The following is a 17946-nucleotide window of genomic DNA, read 5'->3' as shown; positions in this document are numbered from 1 at the left end:
ACAACTTTATTAGCAATTTCCCCGGGGTGGAGATGTGGTTAACAGGAGAGAGAAGTGGGGTTTAGTGAGCTCACCTTCGGCGGACAGAGGCTGCTGCCGGGAGAATCGCTTCGGCCTTGAAGACGGGTGTTGAGACAAGAATAAAGACCGTGGCAACGCGGACAACTGGAGGTGGTGTTAAACTACAAAGCAGGGGCTTTAAGCGTGGACCGGGGGTGGGGGTGGGGGAGTGAGAGGGGGCGGGGAAGGACGAAGCCGGATACAAGAAACTACAACTTCCAGAGGCAACGGGCTTCCTGAAACGCGAAGCCTGATGGGACAGGTAGTTTTGCGCACGGCCCTACCTAGCTGCCTGGGACTCAAGTTCTGAGGTTTGGGGCGTCCAGAGCAGGAGAGATGGAACTGGAGCAGAGAGAAGGGTGAGTGGCCGAGCTTTTGTGAAAAACCGCGTATCCGAAAACGTGGCTGCATAATGCGCACCTAGCCACCCTTGTACTCTGAGGGCTGATGGGGATTGTAGTTCGTGCAGCTGCTTTCCCTACACACTTTTGTAGCACCCAAGTCTGACTGGAGCACCTGGGGGAGGAGGAGGACAAGGGGTCTGTGCGGACTCCCAAATCTGACAAACAAGGAAGTTGAGTGTCTGGACTCCTGGGTCTGAGTGACTCCTGGGTCATAGGGAGGAGGTAGAAGGGGCTGGAGAGCTGGATCCAGGGTCCCTGAAACCCCTATATCCTCCAGGACCATGGCAGCTGTGGGCTTTGAGGAGTTCTCAGCGCCACCAGGCTCAGAGTTGGCGCTGCCTCCCCTGTTTGGTGGTCACATCTTGGAGAGCGAACTAGAGACAGAAGTGGAGTTTGTGTCTGGTGGTCTGGGCGGCTCAGGACTGCGGGAACGGGATGAAGAGGAAGAGGCAGCCCGGGGCCGGCGGCGTCGCCAGCGGGAACTCAATCGAAGGAAGTACCAGGCACTGGGTCGGCGCTGCCGGGAGATCGAGCAGGTAGGTGAGTGTGGATTCTCGTTTTGGAGTCCTCTGGCTCCCTTCCCATCTCTGTCCACATACCCTCTCCTCTCCTTGGCTAGCTGAATGAATCCTTCAGTTGGCAACCGTTGTGTCTGGCATTGTGCCGGGCACTTGGAGAACAATCTTCTCAAGGAGCTTCTCTCAACATTAGCTCAGTGCTCCGATGATTCCCAGGTGCCTCTTATACACCTTACAGATCATGGCCGAACTCTGCAGATCCCCTGCTTCTGACCTAGGTGCCCTCAGGCCAGTCCACTCTGCCTTGACTTGCCCTTGGATCCTCGCTCCATCCCCAAGGTCTCTGCCCCATACTAACTCCCTGGGGAGTCACTGCGTCTGCCTCCTTGTTGAGAAGGAAGATGGAGCCTAGATCTTCATAGGCCAGCAACACCACTGCAAGAAGTTTGGAATATTTTTCTTTCTTGGGAGTAAGGGGTGCCATTGAAGGGCTGTAAAGAGAGGGGGTACAGGGTCAGGTCCTGGTGTTTTAGAGGCTCTCCAAAGATGAGTTATATTTGCCTGGGCTGTTCAACAACAGATGTCTGGTAGTTTCACAGGAGAGGTCTGTCAGCAGGGCTGGAGTCCTCAGGCTGGGGCTTGAGTCCAGGTCTCCCTCCTAGTTTTGGGTGGTGGTGGTGGCGGCAGTCTTTGTTTTTTAGCATGTAGAAGCATCACTGTTGTCTTCACCTTCTCACTACTTCTCCTTGTGTGTCTGTGTCTTAGTTTCTTCTTTTCATAACGACAGCAGTCATTTTGATTAGGGTCCACGCTAATGACCGCATTTTAATTTGGTTACTCCTGTGCACACCATCTTCAAATACTGTCACATCCTTAGATACATAGGACTCCAGCACATTTTTTGGGAGGAGGGCACACAACTCAACCCGTAACACTGGTGTTGGGTGTTCTAGAAGGAGAGAGACTGAGGAAGTGTTCCAAATGCTTTTTAATATGTGGATGCCAAAGGCCCAGTGGACTCAATTTGAGCCTCTGCTCACCTTTTTTTTGGCAGTAGCGGGGTTTGGTTTGCTAGTAATGGCTTTACGTTTGCTAGGCAGGTGCTCTATTGCTTGAGCCATGCTTCCAGGCTGAAGAAGTTAGGTAACTTGCCAGGCTCACATGGATGGTAAGCACAGAGCTGGGTTTTGGGATTTTGAGTCCAGGTCTTTCTAACCAAGAGGAGCACATGCTTCAACCACTGGACTAGACTTTGTGTCATGTCTCCCTTCCTTTGTCTAGGCTGTGGTCCTCAGAAAACTGTGCAGGTTCCTTGAATCTCAGATGCTTTGTTCCTAGCTTGTCACTTGTCTCCTATTCATCATTCAGGTCTTGGCCTATAGGGCTTCTGTTGGCCCTCTCTAAAGTGGCCACTCCTGCCATCATCTTTGGCATGTCAGACCATTCAGTATCCATTAAGCATTCATTAGTTCTGAAGTCATTCAGCTAGGTTTGGTGGAGGGTCTACTTATGCAGGCTCTGCTAAAGTCCTGGGGACACAGGCAGATTGCTGTCTTCTGGGAGTTTGTGTCCTTGGTGGGAGACAGATGATAAGCAAAATAAGTAAATTGTATAGGGTGAGTGTTGTCAGGAAAAATAATGGGAGAAGAGTGGATAGGTGGGCAGGGTTCTGGCATGAGAACTGGGGAGGTGTCATAATTTAAAAAGAGGACTGAGTAGACTCCCTGAGCTAAGACTTGAGTAGGAGAAAGAGTGGTCCAAGTAGATGGAACAGCATGTGGAAAGTCTCTCTGGAATCAGACATTACATGGAGCCAGAATGCTTGGCAAGAATGAAGGGGAGGACAGGGAGGTGCTAGGCTGTGGGAAGAGATAGATAAGTAGGGCTACAGGCCCTTGGGTGTCTCCACAGGGCCTGGTACATAGGAAGTGCTCGACTAAACATGCTGAATAAGCTAAAGGGAGAATGAGTGGAATCCAGCTGACCATGTTTTCTGCCTCTGTTCAGGTGAACGAGCGGGTCTTGAACAGGCTCCATCAGGTACAAAGGATAACTCGGAGACTCCAGCAGGAACGCAGGTAACTCCTTCTGTGCCCGCTCTGGGCATAGCCTCTGCCCCCACACACGTCCACCACCTCTCACCATCTCCACATCTCCCCTGTTTCCCTGATCCTCATGGGTCACAGGATGAGTCTGGAGATGAGGTGTGGGGCTGAGGTAAACAGAAGAGTGGAATTGGTCTTGGAAGAAAGAACTAGCCCCCAGACAGGAGCAAGACAGAAACGTGAAAGGAACACAAGCACCTATTTGCTGTGTGACTGAGCAAGTGGTATGCCCCCTCCGAAGTGCATTCCCACCATGTGGGACGAGGCTGCTGCGAGCTGGCACTCGCGGGTGACAAGCTCAGGTGTGAGCCCTGTTGACCTGGCAGGTCAGAGACCTGTGTGATGCACAGCTCCAAAGCCAGGCCACCCAGAAGTTCCCATTCTGGCCTGCTTGACTTGGCACATTTGACCCAGTGACCCACCCTCTTCCTGGAGTCCTTTCCTAATATCCTGGTGGTGTCCCTGCTTCCCAGCTGTTTCTTCTTGTGTTACCCTCATCCTGCAGTCACCTCTCCAAGGCTCAGCCTTTGGTGGGGCTGAGATTTGAACTCAGGGCTTCATGCTTGCTCTACTGCTTGAGCCACACATATGTCCATTTTGCTCTGGTTATTTGGAGATTGCCCCAATCTGGCCTTGAGCTGTGATCTTCCTGATCTCAGTCTCCCAAGTAGCCAGGATTCTAGAAGTGAGCCACCGGTGCCCAGCAGTTCTGGACTTCTTGTGTATAGTATGATAGTCTCCAGCCACAGGTGTTGATTTTTATTTAAATTGAACTTAAATTTATTACATTTTATTCATTAAAATGAATAAAAAATTTTTAAAAATTAAAATAAAATAAAACAAGGGCTCATTTAGCCACAGGGATGATTTTTCCTTAAATTAAAATGAAGTGAATTAAAAAGTTCAGTTCCTGGACTTGCAGTAACCATGTTTTATATGCTCAATAGCCCCAGGGAGTGACTTTAATTGAAATTAAATACTCAGTTCTAAATACTCAGTTCTTCAGTTATCCTTACCGGGTGCCAAGTGCTCTGTACAGCCCCAGGTGACCAGAGACTGCTGGGATAGGTCCAGGATATTTTGATCCTCACAGAAAGTTCCACTGAACTATACTGGTCATCATGCTGATGATCCCTGGTCATAAAGGCATAAAGGCTGCCAGAATGCTGCCTGCTTCTGAATTCTCCCTACAGTTCTCCTTTGGATTCTGTAGTCCCTTTCTTAACTGTCCACTGTCAACTAACTCTGATCTTCACCCCAAATCTGTGCCATGTCAGTGAACACACACCTCCCCCACTGCTTGGGGTGCTCTGTGTCTTTCCCTTAGCTCTACATCTGGTCCCTAGGAATTCCTCTCGAGCTCCTGTCACCTCTACTCTGGAATACCCAGAAGTCCATGTCCTTTTTTTCCTTTGTGGGACTGGGGTTGAACTCAGGTCTTCATACTTGCAAAGTAGGCACTCTACCACTTGAGCCACACCACCAGTCCTTTTAGCTCTGGTTATTTTGGAGATAGGTTCTCTTAAACTATTTTGCCCATGCTAGCCTTGAACCGTGATTCTCCCAATCTCAGTCTCCCAAGTAGCTAGAATTAGAGGTGTGAGCCACTCCATTTCCACTGACAACACCCTGGGCCTAGGGACATGGCCTTTCACCTTGGATTGCTGTTTTCTTTCTGGTCTCCCTGTCCCTCCCTTACCTGTCAATCTCTTCTCACTACAGTCTGGTACCTACTTGTACCTTTAGCCAAGATTTTTTTTTATGCTGGAGTGTTTTTTGTTATTTTTTTGTGACAGGGTCTTCCTATGTAGCCCAGGCTGGCCTTGAACTCACGATCCTCCTGCTGAATTCAGCCTTCATCATTGCCTGGCTAGCCAAGATTTTGTTTTTCAATAGGATCAGGAGAATTTATAAAAGGGATTGGGTGGCCTTTATGGTTTAGACTTCAAAAAGTTGAGAAAGAATGCACATAGCTGAACTTTCCTTAATAATTCAGTGAGACTGGTTGGGGTGATTATGCCTTGTGTTTTTTTATTTATTTCCTTTTCTCTCAGTAGTTGGGATGGAATCCAGGGCCTAGCACACACTAGACAAGTCCTCTACCACTTGGGCTATGCCCCAGCCCCTTTGTTTTTCATTTTTGTTTCTGAGCTAGGGTCTTGCTACCTTTTGCCTGGGCTGGTCTTGAACTCTCAATTATCCTGCCTCTTCCTCCCGAGTAGGTAGGATTATAGATAGGTACCACCATGCCTGGCTTTTGACCTCTACCTATAGAGTTGAGGTTCTCAGTGTGGCCCCTGCCACCTAGGGTCTCATCACAAACTCAAGTTCTCAGGCCCCACCCCAGAGACCTACTGTATCAGAAATTTGGATAGTCACATAGTCTTCTTCAAATGTAAGACAACCTGCCCCTTTGTTCTCTTGATGGCATCTGATTGGTTCAAAGTAAAAGTGACCCTCACAGCAGCCAATAAGGCCCCACCTCAGTGGCCCTTTGCTCTTATCTAGAACACACCAGGCCCACCTACCTCAGGCCTGAACACTTGCTGCTCCTCCTGCCAGAAATGTTCTACTGCCACTACCACGTTGCTCAGTAAGCTTCGCCACCATCAAGTTCCAGTGAGGTGTGGTCACTTCTCTTCCCACATTCTGACCTGTTTTGTTGATTCACTTATCACACATCCCCTGCAAGACCCCAAGTTCCATGAAGTTCCATTAGCATGAGGACATTAATAAGAATTATATACTTGCCAAATGCTGACAGCACACTAAATCCTTTACAGAACTGTCTCAGCACATCATCCAGCCCTGTCACCTGTCACTGACAGAGCAGGAGGCTAAAGGTCAGACAATACACCTTGCCCAAAGTTCCACTAGTTGATCAAGGGCTTGGCTACTATGCTCACACTGTAGAGCTCTAAACCTTCTAGGTCTAGGACAGCTTTGGCTTTAGGTAGAGCAAGGGCTGGGCCCTATCATCTGTCTCTCCTAAAAGATAAGCTGTTCCACTGGCAGTATATCCATCCATACAGGTTCCTCATGAGGGTGCTGGACTCCTATGGGGATGACTACCGGGCCAGCCAGTTCACCATTGTGTTGGAGGTGAGTGCTGGTCTCTGGGTCGGTTGGGAGAACCAAGAGCCCAGGACACAGCCTTCAGATACCTTCCCCCACCAGGATGAGGGCAGCCAGGGCACAGATGCCCCCACCCCAGGCAATGCCGAGAATGAGCCTCCAGACAAGGAGGGGCTGTCCCCTCCCAGAAGGACTCCTGCACTCCCAGAACCCAGCAGCCCAGCCCCTGGTGAGGGGCCCAGTGGGCGGAAGAGGCGGCGAGCACCACGGGACGGGTGCCGGTCAGGAGCAGCACTGACACCAGAACTGGCCCCAATGCAGGTAGGAAGAGCCTGGGGCTGGGGCCACAGAGTGGTAGAGTTCCTGCTTTTGGTTTCTGTGCTGTAAAGGACCCAAGGCTGGGGGAGTCCAGAGGTAGAGCAGGGAAGAAGGGGCTGTAAAAAAGTCTGGCTAGGGCTAGGAGAAAGACTTGGAGAAGGAAATGACTATAGATGGTGAGAGTAGAGGAGGAGGAAGGGGAGGAGGGTGAGGGGCAAGAAATCTGGGTTTGCCTGAGAGCAGGAAGTTGTCGGGCCTGGAACAGCAGCACCTAGGAGGCCAATGGGGGGGTCTTCTAGGTTCCCCAGGCCCACTCCTGCCTTGTTCCTTTATCTCCCCAGATTAAGGTTGAGGAAGACTTTGGCTTTGAAGCAGATGAGGCCCTGGATTCAAGTTGGGTTTCTCGAGGGCCCGACAAACTGTTGCCCTACCCCACCCTTGCCAGCCCACCCTTTGACTGACCCCACTCCAATAAACTGACCCTCCCCACACACTGTCTACTGCTTCCACCTCTGATCACACACTCAGATTCTGGGGTTGGTTTTCACATTTTTATTGGGGGCCACAGGAGAGGGGGACCTCCTTCCTGTCAGTAGAAGTGCTCACAGTTTCTTCATCCACTCCAAGCTGGGGCCCTGGGGGTCCTGAGGATGGCTGGGTATGTCAGGCATGTTCCCATCGTCTCGGAGAGGTACTGTGGACAGGAGGTAGGCCACTGAGACCAGCTGGTCCCTGAGATTGGCTGGTCTGTCAATTTATGTTCAGAGAAGGAAAAGGGATTCAGGAAAGAAAGAGTGAATGGGTCATAAAATCAGCAGAGAGGTAGAGTTGGGAAATGAAAGATCTCCAGCAGAGATGGGGTAACAGACTTGGAAAGCAATAGATACAGGAATCCAGAGAGGAATAGAAATCTGGAAAGAAAATAGGAACTCAAAGCACAAGAACAGAATGGGATGTGAACATGTCAATTTAAAAGAACATGAAATACCTGCTCAGGAAAGGCCCACCCATCCATGTTTACCCCTCCATCCACACAGGCTCCTGCTCACCTGGGTAGGTGTAAGGTGTGGCTTTGTTCATCATGACAGAGTACTTCGTGTAGGGGCTGAGAACAGGCATAATTAAAGCTGTGGAGAGACACAGGGGTGAGGCACAGGGAAAGGTGGGTCTTGGGGGGTAAGGAAAGGGGCAAAAGCTGAACCTTGGTTGGGGGCTGAAGGGGAGCAGGAAGAGCCAAGAGCCGGCCCTTCCAAAAGGACCTTTTGCTCTGTAAGCTTTATGGCACAAGTGCGTAGGAGGGTTTAGAACTCTGAAGGTGGGTAGGTGGAAGTAGGACAGGAGCCCAATACACACAGATATATTAAGCCACAAGGGCAGAGGAAGTGGGGGTGTTCACAGGAGAGCACTGTGTGTAGGTGTGCTTGTGGAGCAAGGGTGTGTCCTGGGGACAGTTCAGAGGCAACTTGAGTGCTGCAAACTGGAGGGCAAGAGGGCTATTACCAAGAACAGTCACAGACAAGTTACAGTCCGTCTGGGGAGTGGGGTAGGGTGTATGAAAGGAATATTCTAGGCCAGTACTGTCTGATCAAAGTTAACAGCCACGTGTAACTTTACATTTTCTAGTACCCACACCAAAGTCAACAGACAGAAATAAAATGAATTTCATAAAATGTATTTTCCCTGGTATGCCCCAAACATCATCTCAACATAAAACAGTTGTTGATAGCCTACATACTAGCACACTAGGTATGAAATTAGGCTTGTGTCTTGTAGCATCAGTAGAGCTCAGTGGCTGTGTTTCAGAACCTTACCCAGTGGCGCCCTGAGGGCCAGCAACATTGACAAGACTTGGCAACTTGTTAGAAGGAAAAGAAAGAAATGCGGAATCCCAGGCCCCACCCTCGACATATGGAATCAGAAATTCACTTAACAAAGACACTCCCCACACGCACACACCTCTATCCCCAGGGGCTCCAGGGCGCCTGAAGTGTGCGTAGCCCTGTTCCAGGCCAGAGGTTCTCCATCACAGTGGGATTAACACCAGACACGTTCCCCGGCTCACCCTCGTCCCAACCACCTCAAATGAATATCTAAGAGCGGGGGCGAAGGTGGCGTGGGGAGGGCGCGTTATTTGAGCCCTCGGGTGTTGTCAAGGTTGCAGCCAAGGTTGCAAACCTCTGGACTGTCTGTGCACCTCTTGCGTAGGTGTGTGGGGGTGGGGAGGGTGGTGGTGGAGGGATTGCAGTAATGTCATTACTGTAAGGGGAGTAGGCAAGGGGATGCCAGTGGGGTGAGGAACGGAAGGCCAAGGCTGGAGTGGGGCCGTGGGACGCAACAAGGCAGTGTGGGGGTGGGTGACGCACGTTCGCGCCAGGGGCACATACGTACCAATGCCCCCGATAGCGAAGGACACGACCAGTCCTGGCTCCTTGGCCCAGGCATCCTTGAGGAAGGCGGTGACTCCTGGAGGGGTGTGCGGTGGGTCAACGGCGGTGACCTCTAACCCTCTCGTGCTACCCCCACCCTAAAGGAGTCCCCTCGTGACTGCTGCGTCCCCTTCTGGGATGGACCCCAGCAGCCTAGGTGCTTCATGACGTGCCACCCCCGGGACTGCCCACGGGTCCCGGAGCTATCCGACCTCCGCGCGCTTAAGGTGCTGGCACTTACTCGCAGCCATCGTGGTCTCGACGCCGGCGGCGAGGACGCGGAGCACTCCGGAAGTTGTGGTCTCAGCGAGGCTCCGCAACCTGGGCTGCGCGTGCGTGCGCTCTGAGACAGAAGTGACGAGCGAAGGCGAAAAGCAGTCTGGGAGTTGTGGTCCCGGAGCCGGGTCGGAGTCCGCTCATGCGCACTAGTACAGAACAGAAGTCCAAGGCTGGCCAGAGGTCAAGTTCAATCCTTACTTTGCACAGCAGACAACCTAGAAAAGTCGTTGTGTCCGAAGGAGCGACTTCTAGTCCTCCTGCAGCAGCTCACCCAAGTCAGAATAAATTTGTCCTCATTTTAGAATTTATTACATGAGTCCATTTTATAGATGGAGAAACTGAGGCCTGTAGAAGGTGAACTGTTATTTGAGGTCGCAGCTAGACCTCAGCTTGTCATATTGATGGGTTAGAGACCTTCTTTAGGCTCTCACAATGCTCTATGGTTCTTTGAGAGCTGTGTGAGGGCAGTTAGGGAGTCTGAGACTTTTCTGTGCTCTTGGAACAGTGCAGCAAGGGTCTCATAGAATAGGTGGGGTTTTTGTTTAATTTTTGAAGTTGAATTCATAAACACAATAGACTATGACTGTACCCTCTTCCAACTTTTTCCACCTGCAGTGGGGCTGTGACACAGTCACCCAGGGCCCCACCAGACTTCCCCCTACCCTATACAGGGCTCTGGCCTGGCTTTCAGTTGTTGCCTCATTTCCTGGGAGGAGAGAGGGCACAGACAACCCTTGCTCAAGCTCTGCTCAGAGTTGCCCATCATGGCCCTGGCACTCCTTCTTCAGCTGCTGACCTGTGAGCCTCCTGTCCTTTCTGCCTGGGTTCCTGGCTGGGACTAGGGGTGGGGGGGCGGGGGGGGGTCCAGACTTGGGTTCAGGTCACTACTAGGGGTGGGGAAAGGGACAGGTATCCCTGGATCTTGAGACAGGAGGTCAGTAGGGGATTGAACCAGGGACAGGGAATGTAGAGTCCTGGATTCTGATTCAGAGGAATGGTAGAGGTCAGGACTCCTGGGTCCCTGGGGATGGGATTCCTTTCTCCAGAAGGAGGAGGGAACTGGGGCTCCAGATTCCGGAACCCCAAAGAGGAGAAACAATGGGAGCAGATAATTGTCCCCTGGAAATAAGCAGTGTGAACTCTTGGGTCTAAAGACAAGATGGGGCTGAGTTCAGACTTCTTAAGTAGGGAGACAATGGAGTCTGGGTTTCTAGCTGTTGGGAGAGGAGGAGGTGGGGATAGGATTCTTGTTTTCCAGAGGGAAGGTGGGCGGAGGATTCACATCCCTGGTTCCATTGAGGTTGGGGACTGGTAGCCACAAAGGGCTTTAAAAAGAACTAGCTTTTAAACCTTCTACAGGGCCTCTGTGTCACACAGACTTCACTCCGTCTGGTGAGTTACACCCCATCCATTCTTCTTACCTTGCTGATAACCAATTTCCAAATACTCAGATTTTATATAGGAGCTCAACCTCACCCCATATTTCCTTCCCTCTCTTCTTTCCCTTTCTTCCCTTCCTTTTTTACCCCCTTTCTTTCTCCTGTCCCTTCTTTTACCCTTCCCTCCCTTCCTTCCTCACTTCCTCTTTCCTTCCTCCCCTCCCATTCCCCCTTTCCTCCTCCCTTTCTTCCTCACTTCCTCCTTCTCCCCTTTCTTTTAATTTCTACCCTCCCTCTTCTCTCCTCCCTTCTCTTCTTTTCTGCCTCCCTCCCTCCCTTCCCTTTCCCTCTTAGTCCCTCATTCCTTCCTCCCCCACCCCCCCACTCTTTTCCTCTCTTCGTTCCTTAATACAACCACATGGGGTAAAACTATTGGTTCAGAGTCTGTATGGTGCTGGGCTCAGGAAACAGGATCTCTTGCAATGCCTAGCTTTTCCCGCTGGAACCGGCTTTGCACAAAAGGAGTCTCCATTACCCTGAGATGGATTACTTCCTAGGTTTTCTGATGGGAGAGACCATGCTACAACTTCAAATAACAATCACTTGAGTTGATTTAGTAACTTATTTAAGATTAGTTTTTTAAATGACATACCTAATATGTATTCATGCTTTTAAAACTTCAGTCATTACCAAAGGGCATATAATAGCCCCCCTCTTCCCTTTTCTTATCTCCTTAAATAATCTTCTGAGTCCTTACGAAAATTTTCCATGCATGCATACATTTATATACTTTTTTCCTTGCCAGAGCAAAATTGATATTTCATGATTCATCCCATTCTGCATCTTCCATTGTAAAATCTGTCTTGGAGATATTTGGACGGCTGGTTTATAGTTGGTTTGGCTATCCCTTTTTTTTGGTGGTGGTACAGGGGTTTGAACTCAGGGCCTTGGGCTTTCTAGGCAGACACTCTACCACTTGAACCATGCTCCCAGTCCTGGACATTCCCTTTTGATATACATTTATGTTGTTTTCAATGCTTTCCCCTTACAGTCTATGCTACCATGAGCTCTTCTTGTGTATATGTATATGCATTTGTCTAGAGTGCAGCAATAGGATTATTAGGTGTGTATCCATTTTTTTTGTCTTTTCTTTTTTGGTGCTGGGGATTGAACCCATACTAGGCAAATGCTCTACCACTGAGCTACATCTTAGCCCCCCTATATGTATTTTGATAGACATATTTCCCTCTGAAATGGAGCGTTCAAGTGTTCTTAAGAGCCTGCTTCACTATGCATTCACCCAAACTCAATATTAACTACTGTTTTAATTTTTGATAACCAAATTGGTGAAATAATCTTGTTGTTTTTTGAATGATTACTATAACAGTTAAGCAGTATTTTCCCTCTTAATGTGTTTCAGTCAATTGGACTTCTTCTGTGAACTGTCTATTCATGTACTAGGCTTTCTTTCTATTACTACAGAATTGGTTCTGGGTTCTTTCTGATAGTATTAATTTATACGATTTATGAATACTCAGTTTCTGCCAACGCTATCACTTGTCTTCTAGCTTCATTTGCTTCTTGGCATACATAACCTAGAATTTTTAAAGAGGTCGAATTTATTAAATTTGTACCTTAAGAATTTTTCATTTTGCTGGTGGAGTGGCTCAAGTAGTAGAAATCCAACATGATTTTTTTTCTAAATAGAGAGCAAGTGTTGATAACTGTCTTAGTTTGTATAGTACTGCTTTGACAAAATACCACAGAGTGGGGCAATTTATAAATGACAGAAGTGCATTTGGCTCTGGTTCTAGAAGCTGGGAAGTCCAAGATCAAAGTGTTGAAAGTGGCAAAGGCTTCTTGTTGCATCATGATATGGCAATGGGCATGGTAGGCAGGAGAAGAAGGGGACCAAACTCATTTTCATATCAAGAGTGCACTCTAGCAGGACACCAGTGGCTCACACCTGTAATCTTAGCTACTCAAGAGCAGAGATCAGGACGATCACAGTTAGAAGCCATCTCATGGAAATAATTCAAGAGATCCTATTTCGAAAAAACCCATCACCAAAAAAAAGAGAGAGAGAGTGCACTCTGATGAGAGTGCCATTGATCCATCTAGTCACCTCTTAAATTTCCACTTCTCAACATTGTTGTATTAGGGATTAAGTTTCCAATCCAAGCATTTTGGGGGACAATAAAAAACAATAGTAACAATACTCAGCAGCAACTACTGCCATATGTTGCAAACATTCCAGAGAGCTATTTAAAATGACCATTTCCAGAACAAAACCCTTTGAAGCTTTGCTTTAAAACTGTGGAGGAACCAGGTGTGCTAGTGCATGCCTGTAATCTCAGATCTGGGGAGGCTGAGGCAGGAGGATTGAGTGTTTTAGGTTAGCCTGGGCTACAAAGCAGACCCTGTCTCAAAAACAAAGGAAGGCTGGGTGCTGGTGGCTCACACCTGTAATCCTAGCTACTCAGGAGGCCAGAGATCAGGAGGATCGTGGTTTGAAGCCAGCCTGGGCAAATAGTTTGCGAGACCCTATCTCAAAAATACCTAACATGAAAAGGGCTGGTGAAATGGCTCAAGGTGTAGGCCCTGAGTTCAAGCCCCAGTACCACAAAACAAAAACAAAGGAGGAAACAATAAACTGTGGAGGAGAGCTCAGAAGTGTCTGACCTGCTCACTGATTTGCAGCTAGTTATGACAATCCTTGATTGTAGTCAAGCTCTTCCCTCCTTTTCAGAGAAATGAGGTTGAAAACAGAAGGAGAAACTGCTGGGGAAACTGGTTAGCAGTCTGCAAAAAACTGAAACTAGATCCATGTTTATAACCCTATATCAATATTAACTCAAAATGGATCAAGGGTCTTAATATCAGACCACAAACTCTAAAGTTGGTGCAGGAAAGAGTAGGAAATACTTTGGAACTAATAGGTATAGGCAAGGACTTTCTCAATAGAACCCCAGCAGCTCAGCAACTAAGAGATAGCACAGATAAATGGGACTTCATAAAACTAAAAAGCTTCTGCTCAACAAAAGAAATGGTCTCTAAACTGAAGAGACCACCCACAGAATGGGAGAAAATATTTGCCAGCTACACATCAAAGGACTGATAACCAGAATATATAGGGAACTGAAAAAACTAAATTCTCCCAAAATTAATGAACCAATAAAGAAATGATCAAGTGAACTAAACAGAAATTTCTCAAAAGAAGAAATTCAAATGGCCAAAACACACATGAAAAAATGCTCACCATCTCTAGCAATAAAGAAAATGCAAATTAAAACCACGCTGAGATTCCACCTCACCCCTGTTAGAATAGCCATCATTAGCAACACCACTAACAACAGGTGTTGGAGAGGATTTGGGGAAAAAGGAACCCTCTTACACTGCTGGTGGGAATGTAAACTAGTACAACCACTCTGGAAGAAAATTTGGAGGCTTCTTAAAAATCTAAACATTGATCTACCATATGATCCGGCAATACCACTCTTGGGGATATACCCAAAAGACTGTGACACAGGTTACTCCAGAGGCACCTGCACACCCATGTTTATTGCAGCACTATTCACAATAGCCAAGTTATGGAAACAGCCAAGATGCCCCACTACTGATGAATGGATTAAGAAAATGTGGTATTTATACACAATGGAATTTTATGCAGCCATGAAGAAGAATGAAATGTTATCATTCACAAGTAAATGGATGGAACTGGAGAACATCATTCTGAGTGAGGTAATTTGGCCCAAAAGACTAAAAATCGTATGTTCTCCCTCATATGGGGACATTAGATCAAGGGCAAACACAACAAGGGATTGGACTTTGAGCACATGATAAAGTGAGAGCACACAAGGGAGGTATGAGGATAGGTAAGACACCCAAAAAATTAGCTAGCATTTGTTGCCCCCAATGCAGAGAAACTAATGCAGATACTTTAAAGCGACAGAGGCCAATAGGAGAAGGGAACCAGGAACTAGAGAAAAGGTTAGTTCAAGAGGAATTAATTTAGAAGGTAACACACATGCACAGAAAAGCAATGCAAGTCAGCTCCCTGTATAGCTATCCTTATCTCAGCTAGCAAAACCCCTTGTTCCTTCCTATTATTGTTTATACTCTCTCTTCAACAAATTTAGAGATAAGGGCAAAATAGTTTCTGCCTGATAGCCGAGGGGGTAGGTGGGTAAGGGAGGGGGCTGGGGGAAGGGGGGCAGAAATGACCCAAACATTGTATGCATAAATGAATAATAGAAAAAAAGAAAACGGAAGGAGTTTGTCCAAGGTGACTTTCCTCCTTCTCCAACTTCCCCTTTATCTCCTGGGGCTCCCTGGAGGTTCCAGGATTCACGCAGCCCTCTTTATAATTTTTGTTTCCCCAGCCTCCTACTCCAAGCTACGGCTGGAGGCTCAGCCAGCTGCAATTGTAACCCCCGGGGTCAACGTAACCTTGAGGTGCAGCGCACCTCAACCCGCCGGGAGGTTTGCACTCTTCAAGTCTGCAGAGGTCAACCCCCTGTTCCTCCAGGATGTGTCCACGGAGCTGGCCGAGTTCTTCCTGGAGGAGGTGACACCGGCCCAGGGGGGTAGGTACCACTGCTGCTACCGCAAGACAGACTGGGGGCTGGATGTCTGGTCCCAGTCCAGCGACATCCTGGAACTGCTGGTCACAGATGAGGGTCCTGGGGTCAGGGAAGGGGAAGGGGCACAAAGATGGGGTAAGGGAGGGGGGAAGAGGGGCACAGGGACACAAGGGGACATAGGAGAGAGACAGAGCTGGGTAGGTAGATTGGGAAATTCAGGGGCACATCGGAGGGGGAGGGGGAGAGACAGACTCAGGTCCCTGTCATCCCACGCAGACCAGCTGCCACGGCCATCCCTGGTAGCGCTGCCGGGGCCGGTGGTGGTGCGCGGGGCCAACGTGAGCCTTCGCTGCGCGGGACAAGTATCCGGCATGAGCTTCGCGCTGTACCGCGTGGGCGTGGCAGCCCCACTGCAGTACCGCGACTCGAAGCAGCCCTGGGCTGACTTCCTGCTGCCCGGCGACCTGGCCCCGGGTACCTACAGCTGCTACTACCACACGCCCTCCGCCCCCTACGTTCTGTCACAGCGCAGCCAACCGCTGGTCATCAGTTTAGAGGGTAAGGGGCCCCAAGACCCAGAACCAGCTTCCCATCCCAGTCCAGTCCCAGCCCTGCTCCTTTACACCCAGGGGTCGAGAACCCAGCCCTCCTCCCTCAGACCCAGGGGTCCAGGCCCCAGCCCTCCTCTCTCAGACCCAAGAGCTCAGAGCCTCTCTTCTCCTACGGACCCTGTTCAACTTGGATGTTTTCCATCCCCACCCCTTTAGAGACCTGAAGGGCAGGGCTGAGAAATTGTGGCCATGGACCTGACAGTCTCCATCTCCCCTTTGCCTCTAGAGTCTGTCCCTCTGGACTATACCCAGGGGAACCTCATCCGTTTGGGGCTGGCCAGCCTGGTCCTCATCTTACTGGGTGCCCTGGTTGCTTTTGACTGGCGCAGAAGGAATGGTACCCTTGGTGACATCCTGCCCCCCGGAAACTGGATGTAGACACCAGTGACGTGATGGAACTTCCTAGAGAAAGGTGGAGCAACTAAGATTCCTGGGGTGAGCTAGGCTCACCCTAGCTCAACCATACTTCACCTGTTTGAGCTGTGGCTTCCTTCTGGATCTTTTCCAAGACCTTGCAGTGGAGTGGACGGTGCTGTCAGTGGTTAATGCTTCCAAACCAGAAGATGATTTCAAATCCTAATGCTGGCGCTCACTCACTGGGACATTCTGAAAGTGACCTTCTAGAAGTGTCAGTTTCTTTCATTGTAAAATGGGCACACTGGCAATACCACATCACCAGGCTGGTGGAGTGGCTCAAGTGGCAGAGCGCCAGCCTAACAACTTATACTACCACATCATAGGATGATTGTAGGATTAAGCGGATAAAATAGAAAAGGTGTTAAAAAAAAGTGACTGTCCAGAAGTAAATGCTCAATAAATGGTAGCTACTGTACCCCAGCAATTTCTACCAGACACACAGGAAATGAATGAAATTTTCTCCTTTCATGCTCCAACTCTATATCTGTGGTTTTTTTTTTCTTCTTGTACTGGGGATTGAACTCATGGCCTAGAGCTTTCTAAGCAAGCACTTGTACAGACTAAGCCATGACTCCAGTCCATCTCCAACTCAAATTTTGAGCAACTCTTCCCCATTCTCTTTATAACATCGTTTTTGGTGGTCAAGAAAACCCCTTCGAAGTTCCTCCTCAGACGTTTCCCCAAATAGGTCAAAAGCAGACCAAGTAGAGCTTCGACCCTAATGACAGCTTCATTTGCAGGCAGCGGTTCTCCTGAGGCGTAGTTTATCTTTGTAGGCGTCCGCTGCCACGACAACAGCAAGTCGAGCATGCGCAATAGTGTCTTTTCTTGGCGTTAGTCCCACTGTGTTCTTGGCTGCCTCACAGTTGTAAAACTAACGCAAAGCCATTCCTCCTTCTGACTGTTTGCACACCTTGTTTTTCTGTCTCTTTTCCTCTCCAAGTCTTAGCTGAACTACAGTCTTTTTCTGAATTTATTGATTTAACTTTTATTTTTCTCTAGCTAACCTTGATGGCTAACATTGATGTCATTCTCATCCGCATACATGCAAATTCTGTCTTTAAGCAATACTTCCCACTCAACATTCCTGTGCTCCTTTCTTGAATTTTGCTCTAATTTTGGTGGCGTACACACCCTCTTCTACTTTTATTACATTTTCCATCCCCTCCTCCTGTCTTCCCACTTGATGGAGAAGACATTTTCAGTTTTTGGACAGCTCTAGCTCTCCTACCGTGGGTTACTCTGAGTAATGTAGGGAACCTTCTGAGTTTGCACTGGTGAAAGCGAAAACTCAAAATATCTACGGTGCCATCTCTAGAGAGAATTAAATGTCCCCAATACATGGAGAAAGACTGGAAAATATTAGGCCAGCAGCTTTAACTCTCTGATCCCTCTGTTTTTTTTTTTTTAACTCAGAGCTTCATACTTCCTAGGCTTGAACTCTACTGCTTGAGCTATGCCTCCAGCCCATCAGCCCATCATCTTTCTCTTGAGTGGGGACATAGATTAAGAAACAAAGTTTACATCACAATCCTGCACATGGATTTCTCTCTCTCTCTCTCTCTGTCTCTCTCTCTATATATATATGGGACTAGATGTATGTTCATATATATGTATATATACATACATGTGCATTCATATATATGCTCACATATGTATTTACATATGTATATGCACATATATAATGTATATGTACACTGTATGTATATACACATAGTATATGTACTTGTGTGTACATATATAGAACATATATGTGCTCACATACATGCAT

The 17946-nt window shown here is 48.4% G+C and overlaps 3 protein-coding genes across 5 annotated transcripts; 2 read left to right on the top strand and 1 right to left on the bottom strand.

The window, feature by feature from the left end:
- On the top strand, positions 1–6971 carry Tfpt (TCF3 fusion partner). Of its 2 annotated transcripts, none has more exons than XM_074058199.1 (6): positions 1–171; positions 742–1000; positions 2990–3060; positions 6120–6189; positions 6265–6483; positions 6822–6971. In XM_074058199.1, the coding sequence occupies exons 2-6, from the start codon at positions 746–748 to the stop codon at positions 6939–6941; spliced, it is 735 nt and encodes a 244-aa protein (XP_073914300.1). In that variant the 5' UTR covers positions 1–171; positions 742–745; the 3' UTR covers positions 6942–6971. The 2 variants fall into 2 exon arrangements, with proteins under 2 accessions (XP_073914300.1, XP_020015739.2); XM_020160150.2 differs by lacking the exon at positions 1–171 and adding an exon at positions 226–419.
- Positions 6972–7017: 46 nt separating this feature from the next.
- Ndufa3 (NADH:ubiquinone oxidoreductase subunit A3) lies at positions 7018–9277 on the bottom strand. Of its 2 annotated transcripts, none has more exons than XM_074058200.1 (4): positions 9148–9277; positions 8869–8943; positions 7530–7607; positions 7018–7227 (listed from the first exon to the last, which is right to left on the bottom strand). In XM_074058200.1, the coding sequence occupies exons 1-4, from the start codon at positions 9155–9157 to the stop codon at positions 7094–7096; spliced, it is 297 nt and encodes a 98-aa protein (XP_073914301.1). In that variant the 5' UTR covers positions 9158–9277; the 3' UTR covers positions 7018–7093. The 2 variants fall into 2 exon arrangements, with proteins under 2 accessions (XP_073914301.1, XP_020015733.1); XM_020160144.2 differs by having other exon boundaries at positions 7018–7174.
- Positions 9248–17746, top strand: Oscar (osteoclast associated Ig-like receptor). The gene is made up of 5 exons (XM_074058201.1): positions 9248–9983; positions 10545–10577; positions 14920–15243; positions 15424–15705; positions 15985–17746. The coding sequence occupies exons 1-5, from the start codon at positions 9950–9952 to the stop codon at positions 16134–16136; spliced, it is 825 nt and encodes a 274-aa protein (XP_073914302.1). The 5' UTR covers positions 9248–9949; the 3' UTR covers positions 16137–17746.
- The last annotated feature ends 200 nt before the right edge of the window (positions 17747–17946 follow it).

This window comes from Castor canadensis, chromosome 16, assembly GCF_047511655.1.
Source record: "Castor canadensis chromosome 16, mCasCan1.hap1v2, whole genome shotgun sequence".
NCBI classification, from domain to species: domain Eukaryota; kingdom Metazoa; phylum Chordata; class Mammalia; order Rodentia; family Castoridae; genus Castor; species Castor canadensis.
Note: the sequence above shows the minus strand (reverse complement) of the source record. Positions and strands in the feature narration are given on the sequence as shown.